Source organism: Pygocentrus nattereri, chromosome 3, assembly GCF_015220715.1.
Source record: "Pygocentrus nattereri isolate fPygNat1 chromosome 3, fPygNat1.pri, whole genome shotgun sequence".
NCBI classification, from domain to species: domain Eukaryota; kingdom Metazoa; phylum Chordata; class Actinopteri; order Characiformes; family Serrasalmidae; genus Pygocentrus; species Pygocentrus nattereri.
This window is the reverse complement of record NC_051213.1, coordinates 48,319,244-48,337,967: the sequence shown is the minus strand read 5'-3', so window position 1 is coordinate 48,337,967 and position 18,724 is coordinate 48,319,244. Positions and strand designations below refer to the sequence as shown.

Below are 18,724 nucleotides of genomic sequence, written 5' to 3'. Positions count from 1 at the left end.
ATACCTCTTTTAAAACTATTTACTCCACTGAGATAGCAGATCTCTTTGATGTCGCTTTGAAGCCGTGTCGCTAACACAGACCTGGCGCCGTCTCCCCAAATGATATTTAAATCTGTGTGTGACTCGCCCCCAGCGGCCATACGAGACCCATTTGGAGCTATATTTCCCTCATCGCCGACTCTGGTTGCTGCAGTGGCCACCCGTTTAAGAAACACTTCATAAGAAATTCGATTCCCATGATGATGCGCACGGAGAGTGAGGAGACAGTAGTCATGGGAAACGTGTTTTTTTTTTTCTCCTTAATTACTCTGCAGGAGGCTCAATCACCCTGCAGTTAATCGCAGCTGCTGTCATGTTAAGAAACATTTTATAAGAAATTCAGCCCCCATGATGCCTTAGAGAGAGAACGAATTGACTTGGAGACATGGGAAGTGTAGTCATCTTTCCCACTTTTAATCACTTTGCAGGTACTGGAGGGTGGAATATTGGTTTAAATGAAATAGTGCTGTAGACAAGAGCACTAGAGCCAAGTTAAGACCGAGACCAAGAGTGGCTGAGACTGAGACAAGACAGAGAAAGGATCGTTTCATCATACATGGTCAAACAGAAATGGTTAAAAAAAAAAATTCTCTATTTACTTTTACTAATTTTGAACCTTTTCTGTTGGACCATGCATAATGAAATTTTGACACAACATAAAGAGCAACTGCCTTTTTTGAAAAATGGAAAATGACAAAAATGAAGATAGAAGGTTTTGTCCTGCCAGCAGCCATATATGTATACTTCTATGTATGTGTATATGCATGTGTATAGATAAAGTTTTAGACTATATATTACTTATTAAAAGTACATATATTATTAAATAATATATGGCCTCGAACACATCGTTGCTGTCGGAACAGAACCTCATGATGGTAACTTTACAGGCGAAGGAAAAAACCTACTTTACATTTAATGTAAGTCAACGGAACCAGAGTTTATTCCAAGTCATTATGGGCTGTTTCTATAGATCAGTTCATCATGAGTTTCACACACAATGTAAAGAGCAACAGGCGTTTTTCTTCTAATGATGTCAAAAACTGAAAAACGACACAAATGGAAACAGAGCTGGTTAGAAAGAAAAGATGCATCCTTGGTCGTGTGGAATTGATTTGATTAGAATTATGAGTTACAATTATGAGATAATGATGAAATATTAGTGAGATAAATACTTACTTTTTTATGGTTAACTTTTCTCATTGTCATTTTAAATATCACCTTGTGAGAACTTGTCAATTCTTAATTTAGTAAATGTTTTATTTAACATTTGCAGAAGTTTGCGCGCCCTGTTCACATTACATTTTGGTGATTATCTTGACACCTTCTCTGCAGAGAAGACACGTCTGCACATGTTAATGCGCAATTACTGTTTATTTGATGAATTTAACAATAAAATATAAAATGTGGCCTGTACCAAAGTTATGCCACATTTTATATTTAATGTTTTTTTTCCCCAATAAGCTAAACCAGAAACTGTGCATTAAATTTCACAGCAAAATGTTAGATTTAACTTGGTTCCCTGTAGAGAATGTGGTAAATTGTTTTCATCAGCAGTGTCCAAACTGTTGTATACGTGTGTATATTGTGTTTTTACTGTTGTTGCAATATAAGACTAGTTTTCATACGAGATTATGTGTGTGCGTTTTGATGAATCATGGTGAATTGATGTAAATAAAATTATTTGGATCGAAACAATGCAATCCTATTTTTAACTTTTTAAAAATGCTCTTAAAAAGATGATTCTTCAAGGGTTTATTAGTGAAAAAAAAAGTTTTTATATATAACCATGAACCCTTAAAGAACCCTGTGCATGATTAAAGGATTCTTTGCATTGTGAATGGGTTCTTTAGATTGGTGGACCAGAATGTGTTTATGATTCTATATAGAACCTTCTGGAGAAGGGTTCTGTATAGCACTTAAAAGGCTTGTGCTGTTGTTACAAGCTTGAAATTGTAACAAGGGAAGAACCATTTTTAGTGCTGTAGAGAACCATGTACAACACATTCTCCATCAATATGAAGAACCATTTCACAGTGCAAAGAACCCTTTTATCATGCAAAGTGTTCTTAGAGTGCTCATGGTTCTTTATAGAGCCATTTGAAAATAGTGTTAAAAAACGTTTAGCCTCCATCTTCCACCCCTCTTTTCAGGAGACGGGCTCCATCTTCCTGCAGTTCAGCACCTCCACTGCTCTTCAGTTGGAAGTGATCTTCGAGGTGCTGGAGGAGTACGACTGGACGGCCTTCTCAGTGGTCTCCACGCGTCACCACGGTTACCAGGACTTCCTGTCTGTGGTGGAGGGCTTGACGGACGGCTCCTTCATCGGCTGGGAGAAGAAGAGTGTGGTGATGTTGAATTTAACTGACGACCCAGGCGGAGCCCGCACACGTAGGCTGCTGAAGGAGAACGAGGCGCAGGTGTGGACGGACGAGAGACACGTGTTACCTTCACTCACTCGCTCGCTCACTGCACTAATTCACTCCCTCCTCTTCTAACCCACACACTGTCATTGATCTGTCCATTTATTTCTCTCCTTATGCCTCGCTCTGGTCCATTTTCTCTCCTCTAGTGCCCCTCTCTCCTTCTATCACTCATTCTCTTTTACATAGTCTCACCTTCATCTCCCATCAGGTCTCCTTCTGACATTCCGTCTCCTCTGCGTGTCTCCCATTCCCCAGTTCTCATTTCCTCTAATTCCTTTTCTCTTCCCCATCCTTACTCTTTCATTCCATTCCCATCCTCCATGCTTGCTTGTTTTGCCCTTTCCCTCTCTGACCTCTCTGTTCAGTCCATTCTCTCTCTCTCTCTCTCTCTCTCTCTCTCTCTCTCTCTCTCTCTCTCTCTCCTTCCTTTTTTTCTGTGTATATGTGGCTGTCCTTTGCCTCTCCCTGGCTGTGGGTTGTTATTGTGTGTGGGTGTGTGGGTGTGCTGGGGGTTGTTATTGTACCGTGTGGGTCCCAGTGCACTGGTGTCAGTGTTAATATAACTCGGAGCCTGTGGCACTGCAGCCCAGTGCCTTGTGCATTAGCCTCAGCCAGCAGACCTGCCTGCCCCTTTGGCAGCCAAAACCAGCCAGTGGTCTTGCTCAATTACACCCATGTGTGGTTCCTCAGCCCAGTGCACAAATACACCTATACGCCAGGGGTGCAATGATTCATAATTCATAGTTTGGTTCAATATGATGTGTTTACATCTCGATTCAGGATGTTTTTCAATGCAGCATAAGTGAAATGCAGTGAAAATGAGCTAAATCCTCCCTTACAGGGAAGAGACTTACATATGACCCTTTTTTATTTTATTTTTTTTACAAATTTTAGTACGTAATTTCTGTTTACATATTGACAAAAAGTAAAATGTAAAATATAAAATGTGCCATAAAGGCTGTACACAGTATTACGATACAGTTCAGTATCATGTTGCACTCTTAAAGATGCTGGTCCTTCTATATAGAACCATGAACATTCAGAGAACCCTTTAGCATGATTAAATGGTTCTTTGCGTTGTGAAAGGGTTCTTTAGATTGATGGAGAACGTGTTGTAAACGGCTCTATATAGTACCAGAATGTCAAGTTGGTAACAATAGCACAGTTCTTTTTGCCACTATATAGAACCATAAACTGTCCACATTCTCCATCGATCTGAAGAACACTCACTCATGCCCTGCACTATCAATGGTTCTCACACCACTACAGGTGTGGCTGTGTTAGCTTACGGCCCTGACGTTTTTTTAACATAATAAAATTATATATCAGTATCATCCAAAACAAATGTGTGTAAAATATTAAAACCCTGGGGTCAAATTTACCCTCACAGCAGGGTTCTGACATGTAGTTTAAACCTTCCTAGAAGAGTAGACAGCAAAACACTAAGAGGAGTAACAGTAGGCTGTTGGTGCAGCAAAAGGGGTCTCCTACTAACCAATTAAAATCCCAGATTTATTACATACTAAGGCTTATTATTCAGTAACTACAGGGACTTCAATGTAAACTGGCTGAGCTGTTCTTAGATTATAGAAGTGTGTAATAGTACTTTGGGCCTGCTGGTGGGTGTTGGCCATGTAAGCAATGAATAGCCTCGATTTCAGAGTGAACATTAGATGAACAGGTGGCTGAAAGTGTGTACAGATTTAGTGTATATATGTGCAACTTGACACCAACATATAGACACAAGAATACAAAGAGCTTCTCTTCTCCTCACTCCTTTGTCAGTATCTCATGTGCTCTATTTCCAAATCCCTCGCTTTCTCCTGCCCCCACTCCATGCCCCCAAACCCCCCCCCCCCCGTGCGTGGCTATTTCTCTTAGGCCCTATAGCTCTAATCTCAATAAAGGATAAATAGTCCAAATCCTCAGTCCCTCTCTCTCGCCTCATTCTGCACTCCCCGTTCTACTCTTCCACTCGCTCGTCTCTTATTCCCCACTGGGCTCATTTTGCCTCCAATCCTTCCACCTTTCTCTCTCACCAGCTCTCTCCCCAGGCATGTGCCACCACCTTTTATGAGTATAATTATTCGTCTCCTTCAGATTTATGAGACAGGTATGCAAATGTTGTCTCCTCTTCCTCTTGTACTGTCTGATTTTTGGGTCTCCTCTCTTCCCAAATCTCTCCAATTTCCCCTTCTGTCCTGTTATATCTATATGTCCTCCTTACATCATCTCTTCCTTTTTTTTACTGTCTGTTTTCAGTGACCGCTCCTTTTTGCCTTTCTCTCATTCTCTCTCTCTCCCTCTCTCTCTCTCTCTCTCTCTCTCTCTCTCTCTCTCTCTGCTAACTTTCTCTGCTGACTCTCCCTCTGTTTCTCTCTTTCTCTCTTCTGTCACTTAACTCTCCCTCTATCTTTCTTTCTTTCTCTCTACTACCTCTCTCACTTCTTTCTCTCTCTCACTCCCCCCCCACTCTCCCTCCCAACCCCCCTCCTAAATCTCCCTCTTTGTTTCTGCTGTCTCTCTAATGCTTTCTCCTAGCTCGCTTTCTCAGTTTCTCTCTCTACTAATTCTCTCCCTTAACTCTCGCTCTCTCTTTCTCTCTTTCCTAACTCTCCTATCTTTCTCTCTGTGTTCTCTAACTCTCTGTCTCTCTCTTTCTCTCTGTCTCTTTGCCCTAACTCTCTTTCTGCTAACTGTCTGTCCCCAAACTCTCTCTCCTAACTCCTCGCTCTCTGTCTCTCTCCCCCAGGTGCGCCTGCTGTACTGCTCTCAGGAGGAGGCCGAGCAGGTGTTCCATGCAGCGTGGGCCGCAGGTCAGGCGGGAGCATCTCACATTTGGTTCGTGGTGGGTCCGGCTCTGTCCGAGCTCGGCCTGACTGGGCTGCCTAATCGGCTGTTTGCCGTGCGGCCACAGGGCTGGAGGGATGAGCCGCGCCGCCGTATTGCACGTGGAGTCTCCGTCCTCACTCACGGGGCTGTGGCCCTGCGCAAGGACTATGGGGCCACAGGTGGGCCGCACTTTGTCACCAACTGTCAGACAGATGGCAACAGGACTCAGAAGATTCGTGGGAGAATGAAGTAAGCTTGGTTTTACACGAAAAAGCTTTCTCACCATGATGTTACGTTAAACATTTTAAAATAATCTTAATCTCCTGCAACATCTTCAGTTACTCCTACAGCAAAAGTTCACAGCTAAAATAGCTGCTAGTGTTTTTCATCCTGTAACTCTGGCTGTATAAAATCATCTTTGTTATTTATATATTTCTATAATATTTCCAGCTCTCACTGTTACAGCTCCCCGCAGGGAACAAACGTCTGGACATTTTAAAGCCAATACTGTTTATTAGCAGAATTTAACCGTTTGGAAAAAATGTATAAAAGTTGTAGCACATTTTGTATTTTATCTTTTATTTGTTTATTATGCTAAACTCAACTTTGAGCAAATAACTATCAATTGTGCACTAAAATTGCAGAAAAAAATGGCATATTTAAACGTATTCCCTGTAGCGGCCAGGGGTGTTCAACCTTGCATGCGACTGTGTATATACAATAGAAATGGCTGTCATTATTAACGTTAGCTGGTTGGCTAGCTCACTACAAATAATTAACATTATACATTAAGCTTTGCACGATAGTTTTGGTTGACAAACCAAATTCTCTTTAACTGTCCAACAGGCCATTCGCCAGATTTGTTTTCTTGTCCACAGCATACTGATTGAAGTCGGTACATTATCTGCATTTTGATTGGCTGTCGGAAAGCTAAATGATTGTAGTTAAGTGAATGTGGTACCACTTTATATGGATGGTCTATGGTAAATGCTTTGTAGATGCTCAGTCTGTCTTTAACTTTCAACTAAATATCTATTAAATGCAACAGAACTCGAAGATGCAATGTGAAAGATTGTATTTAATCTGTCCCTAATCCTAAACCTAATCCTAATCCTGACCTCAAGGCAAAACCTAGACCTACTCCTAAATGTAACTCTCACCTTAATGCTGTTGATCAACTATCACCAAAAAGATTGTTAATAATTTAGGTATCAGTACGTCATCTATAGGGGACGATCCAAATAAAGTGTTATATCGCGTTTATGTGCAGTGCACGTAAAATTTAGGTTTCAAGCAACTAAAGTTGCTTTGAAGTTTCACGACGTAAAGCCAGTCTTAGGGAGTTCTAGAAAGCACTGTAGTGGGTACCGGAGCCGAGGATGGCTCTTCCCCAAGCTCCGATAATCGCGGATGAAAAGCTGCGTCTAGAGCAGGAAGGTGTATCTCTTAAAGGGATAGTTCAGCCAAGAATGCTAATGTGGTTAACAATGAATGGAAGCTGGCGCGGCACAAGAGCTATGCTAACTGCTGGGATTCATGCCCTGAAAACTTCCATTCATTTTTGGCCAGGGTGGCAATTTTGGCTGAATCATCCGTTTAACCCCTAGGGCTCTGTATTCAGGTCCACACTTCAGTTCCTCACTGTCATAACTACAGAACACATCACAGAACTCATTAAATATTTAATGGAAGCCTTAATAAGCCTTAAGATTAACAGCTGAATAATAAGCTTGCGGTTTAAGGGGTTAAAGCAAATCAGTCTTGTCTTAACTGTAATCACTGTCTTAGAAATGATCTGGAACACTGCAGCATGTGAAAGCGTATTGTAAGTGAAAACAGCAAGGCCGTGTTAAGTGGGTGAACTTTCCCCTACCAGGCAAATCACTTCCTTTGCCTGCATCTCCAGGCGCTGTGTTCAAAGATCATCTGGTTTAGCTCGAGGTTACGTTTTAGCATTCACTTTTATACGTTTTGTTGCATTTATAATAAATGAGTTTACCCTGTATGGCATATCCAGTAATTAGAGTGAGCACAGCATACCTCCGGGCCCCGTACGTCCTCTCCTCTCTCCCTAAGAGAGACCAGCACACCCTGACGTTTAAGCAGGTCACAGAGGTGGAAAGGGGAGAAACAGCAGAGCTCTAAATGAGCTGGCGCTCACTGAAGAGAAACAAGATGGGAAAAGCAGTTTAAATAAAGCTTAAGATTAGAAAAGGTGACTCCAGTTCACTTCATCCCTCTGTACTCTGATGAGTTACCGATGCATAGAACGGATTTTTTTGCAAATACAGATAACAGCAAAAGGGCAGTTATGGAGTCCACAGCTTCCGAAAGCTCCGTCTGGCTGGTCGCATCTCCAGATCAGATGGAAAACTGAAATACTGACACATGTAGGATTTGACATGAAAAGATTACATTGAGGCGATTATAGAAAATGTCAAACTTTCGATTGTGCAACCAGTTTAGGATATGTGCTGATGTCTCCCACCACTTCTCTTCTTCTCATTACTTTTCTTTCCTCTACCTCTCATTTGCAGATACTTCAGTAACATCACCCTGGGTGGGAGGGATTACTCCTTCAATAGCGATGGATACCTGGCCAATCCCTTTCTGGATGTCATCTCCTACACATCCGGGAGTGGCTGGGAAGACGTAAGAAATAATGACAGTTCTATTTTATTCACTTTCTTTTCAGGTCACTGTGATTTTACCATGGTCTTACTTGGTGGTTTTGAGCAGCTGCTAATTGGTCACGCGGTAGAGAGCATACCGAGATGATCCTGTGGCTGGGATTCACAATACTTTTCTGAATAAAAGGCTTTGTCAGTTCTGCATACATTCTCAGAAAAAAAGGAATGAAGCTGTCACTGGGGTGGGACCCTCTGTGCATCTCAGTACCTTTAGTCAGGGAAAATAACTATAATCCATTGAAATCATATAAGCAGACTCACTGTTTTCAAGCTAAAGGTACAAGAAAGTTGTAATATTACTAGGCTAGTAACAGTTATTGATGTAAAAGATTAGAATTGGAAATTAAAATTAGATTAGAATTTGTGTTTAATAACGATTTAGATGCAGCCTAAAAATCTGTAATAATCCGATTGATAGATCAAGTAGAGTTGAACACGTCGAGGTAAACACCTCAATTGGAAAAGACTAGTCCGAATACAGTTTCAATCCAATTGAATGAGGTGGATAATCCTCAAAATAATCTGTTAAATAAAGAATAATATCCGTGTAGACGACTGTATCTGCTTACATTCCCTTTTGGAAAGTTTAAGTCCGTTCTGCATGGGCGTCGTGTCACAGTGAGTCACAGTGAGTCACAGTGAGTCACAGTGAAGTTCATGCTCTGGTCTTTAAAAGACGGCGGTGGGACGGACGTCCAGCTTGTGAGTCTCAGAGCACGACGTCTTCCTCTCGGCCTTCTTTAATAAGGACATGTGAAGGACGTTTTTCTGAGTCTGACATCATTTTAATGTAATAAAAACCACAAGCACTGCTCACTGCTGCTCATCTCACTCTGGACCTCACGTGATGTTGGTTGTCATGGTAATGTCCACACTAAGTGGTGCTCACGTAATTGCATGTAATTCTGGATCGGATTACTTGTAGTGTAAATGTAAATGGAGATTTTCCATCAAATGTTTGAGTAGAGTGAGATATAAACACGTATATCATATATAATCACATATATAATCAGTCTTAATCAGAATGTATTCAATCAGATTGACAAAAATCTTTGCATGTAAATACAGCCACTGTGTGAATTTCAAGCCCCCTACTCTGGCGTTTGAGGTCTGGTTCTGGGTGTCGTTGAGTCCAGTAGTAACGCGAGGCGCTGTGTGAGTGTGAGTCCTGCTGGAAGTTGCTGAATGTCGGGTGCGGTATGTGCACTGTCATTAAAACCAATTGTTTCAAATGTTTGGGTGCTGCATCCCGTTCACCTACGCCGTACAGTAACCGTAAGGCCTCAGTAAACGTCTTGCAGAGACGACATTTTCCTGTAATTATATATGCTGTAATTACAGTGAAAATGTACAGCTGTGTGGTAGCTTCATCTGTCATGTTGCACACATGGCACCTGGGTGAGCTTTGCGGATGAAAACTCTACAACAATGCCTGGGATTGGCTGGTGCTAAATAGTCATGCCATCGTTCAAAGATAAACAAACAAAGAAACATACACATGTATAAGCTCGCAGAGGTGATTTAGACATTGCCCAGTACTCGCAAGCTTTGTTTTCCTGGAAATGAGATACAGTGCAATTGAAACACCCTGTCCCACATTTATGGGTAGGAGAAGTGAGGGGTGTATGTTTTGTGTACTTTACAGTTTCTTTACATTGCATTATACGTTTAAAATTTGACTCAAATGCCCATCGCTGGTAGAGATGTCCCGATCCGGTCTTTCCCCCCCATTCTGATCTGAGGGCTTTAAATGATGTGTTGGCCGATATTGAGTTCCGTCTAATATATCTGCCTTTATAGACAATACAGCCACATAATTTAGACGAGGTAATGTTAGGCTGCCAGCTACCATTGCATTTGGAGTATGTAAATAATGTGACACTTGAACTGATACATGTTTTTTTTTTTTCCTTACTTTATTTAGGAAATGGTGTAGTGTAGTGTCTTTAAGATTGTTGAGACCATTTAGTTTAAAATGCTGCAAAATCAATACTTCAAGTTTTCATCCTACTTACGCTGATCAGCCGTCATAATAAAACCACCTCCTTGTTTCTACATTCAGTGTCCATTTTATGAGCTGTACTGACCATATAGGTGCACTTTGTAGTTTGCAGTTACAGACTGTAGTCCATCTGTTTCAGACTACAGAATATATATATATATAACAGTGAGTGTAGAAACAAGAAGTGTTTGTAGTTTGAAGTGGCTGTAATGTTATGGCTGGTCGGCATATGTAAAATTACCATTTTATACTGTGAATATGCCGTTATTTCAGATTGCTTTTACGTGTGAAGTAGCCTGCTCATCCCGCTCGGTTCTCAGTGTGTTAGTAAACTAGAGCAAGGGAAAAACATGTGCTTCTAGTGCCACAGCACTCTCAGAAGGCATAAGAAAATAAATATGAAACCTATTCGCAGTGCACTCACATTTTAAGTGTAGCTAATTTTGATGAAAGGTCGCAGGCTTAACTGTGGCCAAAACACCTACATATTTTCTTCCTTTTTTGGTTTGTTTAAATTAGTAACACAGTGTAGACATTTAGGCTATTCTGTTGACTTCAGAAAACACGCCTCGCTAAATAGAGCACATAAAAACAAAGGTCTGGAATGAGATATGCCTGGATGCCTGGTCAGATCCTGATGCATGTTTAAGGTTTCAGAGCTTGGTCAGTTGGTTGTGAAAAACCCACGTTGTTGCTGTTTGCCCTCTAGTGAGCGCAACATCAGACAGTTATAAATATTAATGCTATGTTTTTTTGTGATTATGCTGCAGTATTTGCATGGGAATCTAATCTCAGTGCAGCGTGTGAAATATCGTGTTTGATTTACTTATGCGGGGTTTCGGGATTGATACGGTGTGTTCACTGTCTGCGAAAGTGAAGGAGGTGGTTGTGTTACTCTGTGCGGGAGTGGGCAACAGGAAACAGCTGTAAAATGATATACAACAAGACATTCCACTCATTTAGAAAACCATTTCCCATGGCACTCCTCAGTGGAGAACCTCATTACAATTAACTGAGAACAATGCATCACATCCAGCACTGTGCTGACTGTGCATGCCTACAGTAGAGGTGTAACAATACGTCAATGCGTATCAGTCAGCGTGTATCGATGCGTTCGATCCAGACAGTTCATTTAAAGAGGAAAGAAAAGAAGAAGAACAACAGCCAAATCACGCTACCTTGGTGAGATGTTAAAACGTCGTAGCCATAATCATGAGGTACATGGACGCCACACGGCTTACTGGTCTCAGAGAGCGATTACAGTTACAGTTACAGTACAAGAACAGGAATAAGAGAGGTCCAAAAATGAGAAAGTGGAGGAAGCCCAGTCAGTCATAATTCAGCCATATGACATATGACATTTTTCTTGTATTTTGCTTTCTTCCTTCATGCCCACTTATGACGTGTATAATTTTTATTAAGAACAGTCAAAATTCATTTTTACATGACCATTTTCTGATCTTTTATTCCTTGAAATTATACAGGCTGTTTTTGAAATATGTAAATACAACAGAGCTGATTGGCCGCCTTATTTAAGAAGCGGTCTAGGCGGAAACACCAATCATACCTTGTGAGTAGGCGGGGCTAAACTGTTATTGGCGGAATAGATGATACATGACATCACAAAAACAATGCATTGAAAATGGACTTTACAGCTTAGTTTTCCTATTTGAACTGTATGTTTTGAGGAGTGATGGTACGTTTTGAGACTTTAGCAATGTTTACATATCGCATCAAACTCTTTAGGAAATAAATGCTATTTATTGTGTAGTAAATTACCTGTCCTACTTTTTATAATTAGAATTTAGCTCTTTAATCACAACATTAATCCTCCCTCACTGGTGTTTAGTTAGAGACTGTATGCCATCTGTTAATGCCCAATTTGTGTTAGCCCATCATCAGGGGTCAATTTCTGACCACAGAGCTGCTCTTGGCTGGACATTTTTTCAGATACACTCATTCTGATACACACATTATCATGTCAGTGTCATTGCTGTGCTGAGAATGGACCACCACCCAAGTAATAACTGGTTAACAGTGATCCTGTGGTCAGAAACTGACCAGTGATAGGCAGGGGTGGGGATCTCTGGGCACCTCACTATTTGGTTATGATTCAGAGGGCTGTGATGCGTCTTTTTTCTATACAAGATTTCTTTTTTCTCACTCTGTGATGACTCGGTACTTTGAAAGCAAAGTATTTGTAATGCTCCATAATGAATTTACTTCTAATACCTTTTACTAGTAAAACAAGCGGAAGCAATGAGGCCACTCAACTGGAAAACTCTCACTCACTGCTCTTCTTTGGAGCACATGAGATGCTGCTGCTACTCATCTGCGATGAAATGCTGTATTACGGTGACATAAGATTCTGTGGCAGTGGGTGCCCACGCAGCCCATGTTACAGCTGTTCTACCTGTTTTCTTTAGTGATTTCATACCTTTGGTTTTGGCCTTGTTGTAGAGAGTGGGGGTTCGATCCAAAGTGTGCAGTGTAGTGCGAAAGCCCTGGTTCTCAACCACTGAGAACAGATGCAAATCCTTGGCATCCTTGTGATAGAGTTTGTAATTTGCTTCGCCCTGTCTGAGTTGGGTGGAAGCTTTGACATCGCTTGCTCAATGGTCCTCTGGTTGGCAGCAACGACAGCTAGGCAGAAAACGAGTGGACCTGTAAAATGACCTGTAAAATGGTTTCTGATTTATTAGCTTATTGTGCTACAAAGCATCCACATTTGGAGCATTGGCTTGTCAAAATGCATTTGTGCCCATTCAGCTTCATCACTTCATTCAGAATGTGTTGCTAAAAAACTGTCTAGTGTTTGCGATTATCCCCAAACAATTGATCTCTAATTAAATCCCATATTAATCATTGAATGTGGTATTAGCAAAAACTTTAAACATTCCAATGGACACATTTTCAGGTGCCTTTCTTTATTGAACTTTATTGAGCAAGTAAAAGCGTTCAGTAAAGGTGAACGAGAAGTGGAAGAAAATCAACTTGGGCTAAATTTGGTTCCGTTATCTCATGCATGTTGAAAACTAGTGGTGCTTTGGCCTTAAGCCTCAGTGCGCCGAATATAGCAGCCATCCGTCGTGTGTCAGGTGCCACCTGGGACGTAGCATCTCTCACCCCCTGCAGAGCACTACTGACGCGAGACAAAGGCAATGATAATAACTGTAGCCGGAAAAAATGTCACAAGCACCGCAATGTCACTCAGTGCCGGAACATAAAATAGAATTATTAAGTTGCGCACCACACTGCCACACTGATAGACAAAAATGAGCAGCAAATCCATGCAGTGTCTTTACAGTTCAGTAAAATGGTAAAGAAAAAGCAAACATTGCATTCAGAATCTGCTCCTGCAAAGTGGAATTAAATCATGCTCACTGAATAACTCCTGGCATCAACAGAGATTTACATAGATCCATCTATGAGACATCATCAGAGACAGAAAGTTTGCCTTCTGCCTAGTTTGTATGCTTCCCATGTTTTCAGGCATGATGTGTTGCATTTGCTAGAATAGCAGTTATTTCACATATCATGAGAAATTTTATTTTTTTCCAATGAAATAGTTTGATGTGTTACATAAATACAACATTTTCAAAATGTACCTTTCACTGTTCTGTCCATGTATGGAAACACAGCAGCAAAAACAACCTGTTTTGAGTTCATCATGTTTGTGATGTCACACCAGCACATTTACATGACCAGCCTTTCAGCCTAGAGCGGTTTAACCCCGTGCGTTCCTGTGACGCAGAGTGTTGTTCCTGTCTGTGGCAGAGTCATTGAAGTGGAAACGATAAAGTTAGTGAAGCGGAAACGATTAAACATTGTGCTGTTCATGGCTGTCGGGAAGCAATTAGATCTTTGCAGCCTTCCAAAGTATCCAGAAGGAGAAATTTTACCCATGTACCTTATGATTTCAGTCCTATACTAATAGTTTAGTTTCAGGCTGGACTGTTTTTTTTCCAATCAGAAAAGAGCTTACTAGAGTCTTAAAGGCACAAAAACAGCCTGTTTAATCTTAAGGGATAAATGGTCATATAAAAATGATACATGATTTATTTTGGTTTGTAAATCCACACTTTGGGGGGTAAAAATTGAAATACAGGAAAAGGCGGGGGGGGGGTGGTGCTGACCTGAGAACAGCGATAAGCGCCGAATGGGCTCCAGCGGGCAGCCCCTGTGAAAGAGCATGGCGGCACCAGCTGGCCCCGAGCATGCCGAGAGGTCGCATGTCCATCACTCAGTGATGCTCATGAAGCCCTGTCAGCTCAGCTTAGCTTGTTGCGTCTCAAGCCTCAGAACTCATCATTGATACCAGCCATTAGCCGTTGGCCTATTACAGTCCACGCAGAAAATCTCTCCTCTCTCTCTCTCTCTCTCTCTCTCTCTCTCGCTCATTCTCTCTCTCTCCCTCTCTCTCTCTCCCTCTCTCTTACTCTCTCTCTCGCTCATTCTCTCTCCCTCTCTCTCTCTCCCTCTCTCTTACTCTCTCTCTCGCTCATTCTCTCTCCCTCTCTCTCTCTCACTCTCTCTCTCTCTCCCTCTCTCTCGCTCATTCTCTCTCTCTCCCTCTCTCTCTCTCCCTCTCTCTTACTCTCTCTCTCGCTCATTCTCTCTCCCTCTCTCTCTCTCCCTCTCTCTTACTCTCTCTCTCGCTCATTCTCTCTCCCTCTCTCTCTCTCCCTCTCTCTCTCTCCCGCTCTCTTACTCTCTCTCTCGCTCATTCTCTCTCCCTCTCTCTCTCTCACTCTCTCTCTCTCTCTCTCCCTCCCTCTCTCTCACTCTCTCTTACTCTCTCTCGCTCATTCTCTGTCCCTCTCTCTCTCTCTCTCTCTCTCGCTCATTCTCTCTCCCTCTCTCTCTCTCCCTCTCTCTTACTCTCTCTCTCTCTCTTTCTCTCTCTCTTACTCTCTCTCTCGCTCATTCTCTCTCCCTCTCTCTCTCTCCCTCTCTCTTACTCTCTCTCTCGCTCATTCTCTCTCCCTCTCTCTCTCTCTCTCGCTCATTCTCTCTCCCTCCCTCTCTCTCACTCTCTCTTACTCTCTCTCGCTCATTCTCTGTCCCTCTCTCTCTCTCTCTCTCGCTCATTCTCTCTCCCTCTCTCTCTCACTCTCTCTCCCTCTCTCTCTCTCACTCTCTCTCTCTCTCTCTCTCTCACTCTCTCTCTCGCTCATTCTCTCTCCCTCTCTCTCTCTCTCTCTCTCTCTCTCTCTCGCTCATTCTCTCTCCCTCTCTCTCACTCTCTCTCCCTCTCTCTCCTCTTTCGGCCTTTCCTTTTCTCCTCCACCCATTTAAGTCGCACGTCTGGCTCTGATTTGAGGTATTTGTTACAGACTACTTGGCAAAAGAGCAATTTGGCCCTCCAGCCGGCAGCATGTTGTAGTCTTGAGATTGTCAAAGACGGCCTGAATATATCAGGCCTTATAACAAACTGGGTGATGCAACAGCTGGCTGAGGGTTACAGGATGCCACCCTGAGTTGGATTTCATCCCCGCATGGCCCAGAGAGCTAGTTTTCAAGGCCCTGCAGCGAAGGCTCTGGATTCTGGCACCTTTGTGGCGAGTTTGGCTCCCAGAATCTGTTTTTCTGATTCTCATAAAAAGCTTAATGGAGCACTGGTTTACGAGGATGTGCTGACGTTTATTTTCTTCTGGTGGTCAGCACTCTGGTAAAAGAGGGCCCACTAATTGTTCCTAAATGAATTCTGTGAAATGCAGAATTGATGACTTCAGTAGTCAATGGTTACCCTGCCTCAAATGGCACATTTATATGCCCTTAATGCTGAGCATTAAATTCTCCTTTTGTTAGAACTATTCACTAATGCAGCATCCACACAATTATGCCGTCACACGCAACGTATCTCGAAACATAACCGTTCATCAAATTAAAGGATAAAAATGCGTGGCTGTAAACGGATTCGTCCTTGCCCACCTCCGGAGTGGGTTATGGCAGATCAAATCTGCAGCGCTGCTGTGTATTCAGCTTGTTTAAACGCTGTCGTGTTGATTTTGTAAGGAACCCTCTGTGTTAAGCGTGTCCTGTTTTATCCCTGCTGTCGCTCGCCCTCTGAGGGCTGTTCAGAGGGATGGGGGTGTCATGGCAGCGTGTTTGTGTTTCGCCCTGTGAAAGCATTAGCCGTTCCCCTGGGGAGACGCTGTTTGATCAGCGCCCGGCGCCCCCCGCCTGTTCCAGCCTGAGCCCCCCTCAGAGCAGGACGAGGGCTCTGCAGCTCCGCCGCTTCGTTGCACACCCACAGCTCCGCTCTCACTCCATTCCAAACACTTCTGCCGGCCCACGCTCCGACACAGCTGAAAGTTAAGACATCTCCCTGCTTCTGATTTGGACTTGCTCAGAACTGGCTGGCAGAGGCAGAAAGAGAGGGAGAGAGAGCAGCACAATTCATCTGCAAACATCAAAGACGACCATAAGGACGTGACACCGTGCGTCATTAGCATTTACGCTACTGTTCAAAAATGTCAGTGCTTCCACTAACATAAACCAATTTGGTTAGAGATAAGTGTGTTAAATTATTCTACTGCTTTATTGTTAGTTTTTAAATAATCATTAAGAAGCTGTATTAGAAAAAGGAATGAATGAATGATGAACAAAATTATCTCGGCTCAAAGATCGTTGTTCAAGCTTCACATTAAATGCTCTCTCTACCAGTTAAGATGGTCCTAATACTAGAAAGCTTTGAGGAAAGCGGGTACAGTAAATTTTAAAGCTGTAGATGATTTTAAAATGACCGAGAAAGCTGTAGAACAAAGGTGGGTGATATGGCAAAAATATAATATCATGATACACAGTATGTATTTTTTTCAGACATCTAATCAGTTGGAACTATGGAAAAAGAACTAGTTCACAATAACTGAACACAATGTTTTTTATTTTAATTAATGAAAATGAGTTCTGTTAAGATTTTATTTGTTGATCTCTTTGTCATCTACATAAAGTTTATATGAGTAATAAACAGACAATACAGATGTTTATATTACGTGAAAACGCAACACAAGCAGCATCTGCTCTTGCTTCCGTCCAGTGCAACTAACAAGCGTTGTGGAATGGTTTTGGACTAACACGCGTGCTGCGTCGCTTCTGGTGTGAAATGGGCTTTACAGTTTATCACACGTTTGTTTTGTTTGACCTTTTTTATGTCAGTAACGGCAGCTGTAACTTACATTTTAACATTATTTTGATTAGGTTTCAGCTGTGTGTTGTCCGTTGCTTGGTGGCAGACATGACAGTTGATTTTCAACCTCGATTGAGTTTTAAGATACAATTTGAATATTTGCGTTTTATCTTGACCTGACAGATCTTAAGACAGAAAAACAAGATTTCTGTGATGTGGCGCCTAAAATCTCATTGGCTGTGCCCTGTTCAAAGCCATTGTGAAATGAGTGCACCAGCTGAATTCTGTATTAATGCTGTGACACATTACTAAGTATATATATATATATACCCCCTTTTGCCTTCAGAACTGCCTTCAGAACAAGGTGTTGGAAACATTCCTTAGAGATTTTGGTCCATATTGACATGATAGCATCACGCAATTGCTGCAGATTTGTCGGCTGCACATCTATGATGCGAATCTCCTGTTCCACCACATCCCAAAGGAGCTCTATTGGAGTCCAGTGAACTCATTGTCATGTTCAGGAAAGCAGTTTGAGATGATATGAGCTTTGTGACATGGTGCATTATCCTGCTGGAAGGAAAATGGGTACACTGTGGTCTTAAAGGGATGGACATTGTCAGCAACAATACTCAGGTAGGCTGCAGCATTTAAACGATGCTCAATTGGTACTGAGGGGCTCAAAGTGTGCCAAGAAAATGTTCCCCACACCATCACACCACCACCACCAGCCTGAACCGTTGATGCAATGCAGGATGGAGCCATGCTTTCATGTTGTTTATGTAAATTCTGACCTTACCATCTGAATGTCGCAGCTGAAATCGAGACTCGTCAGACCAGGCAACATTTTTCAAATCTTCTGTTGTCCAATTTCGGTGAGCCCGTGCGAACTGTAGTCTCAGTTTCCTGTTCTTAGCTGACAGGAGTTGCACCCGGTGTGGTCTTCTGCTGCTGTAGCCCATCTTCTTCAAGGTTCGACATGTTGTGCGTTCAGAGATGGTGTTCTGCATTCCTTGGTTGTAACAAGTGGTTATTTGAGTTCCTGTTGCCTTTCTATCATCTGGAACCAATCTGCCCATTCTCCAAACCTTCCCTTTCACTCTTGCTGCTATCCTTCTGTCACACATCAGTCCTGATACCTGTCTCCACCCTCTCCATCCTGCCTGCACCCTCTTCTTCACCTCTTTTCTACACTGTCCATTGCTCTGGATGGTTGACCCAAGATATTTGAAGTCGTCCACCTTTACGACCTCTACTCCTTGCATCTTCACCTTTCCACCTGCCTCCCTCTCATTCACACACATGTATTCCGTCTTGTCTCTACTGACCTTCATTCCTCTCCTCACCAGTGCAAACCTCCACCTCTCCAGATTCTCTTCCACCTGCTCTCTACTCTCACCACAGATTACAATGTCATCTGCAAACATCATGGTCCATGGAGCCTCCTGCCTGACCTCATCTGTCAACCTGTCCATCACCATTGCAGACAAGAAGGGGCTCAAAGCTGATCCCTGATGTAACCCCACCTTCACCTTGAAACCATTTGTCACTCCAACTGCACACCTCACCACTGTCTCACTATCCTCATACATGTCCTGCACCACCC

The 18,724-nt window shown here is 42.5% G+C and overlaps 1 protein-coding gene across 1 annotated transcript in view; it reads left to right on the top strand.

Annotated features, from left to right (window-relative positions):
• Window positions 1-18,724, top strand: part of LOC108437450 (glutamate receptor ionotropic, NMDA 2D) — a 113,132-nt gene that overhangs the window by 35,644 nt on the left and 58,764 nt on the right. The window contains exons 4-6 of the mRNA XM_037537187.1: window positions 2,190-2,456; window positions 5,215-5,543; window positions 7,832-7,946. Coding sequence (XP_037393084.1) covers window positions 2,190-2,456; window positions 5,215-5,543; window positions 7,832-7,946 — 711 coding nt within the window. The remainder of the gene's footprint in view (window positions 1-2,189; window positions 2,457-5,214; window positions 5,544-7,831; window positions 7,947-18,724) is intronic.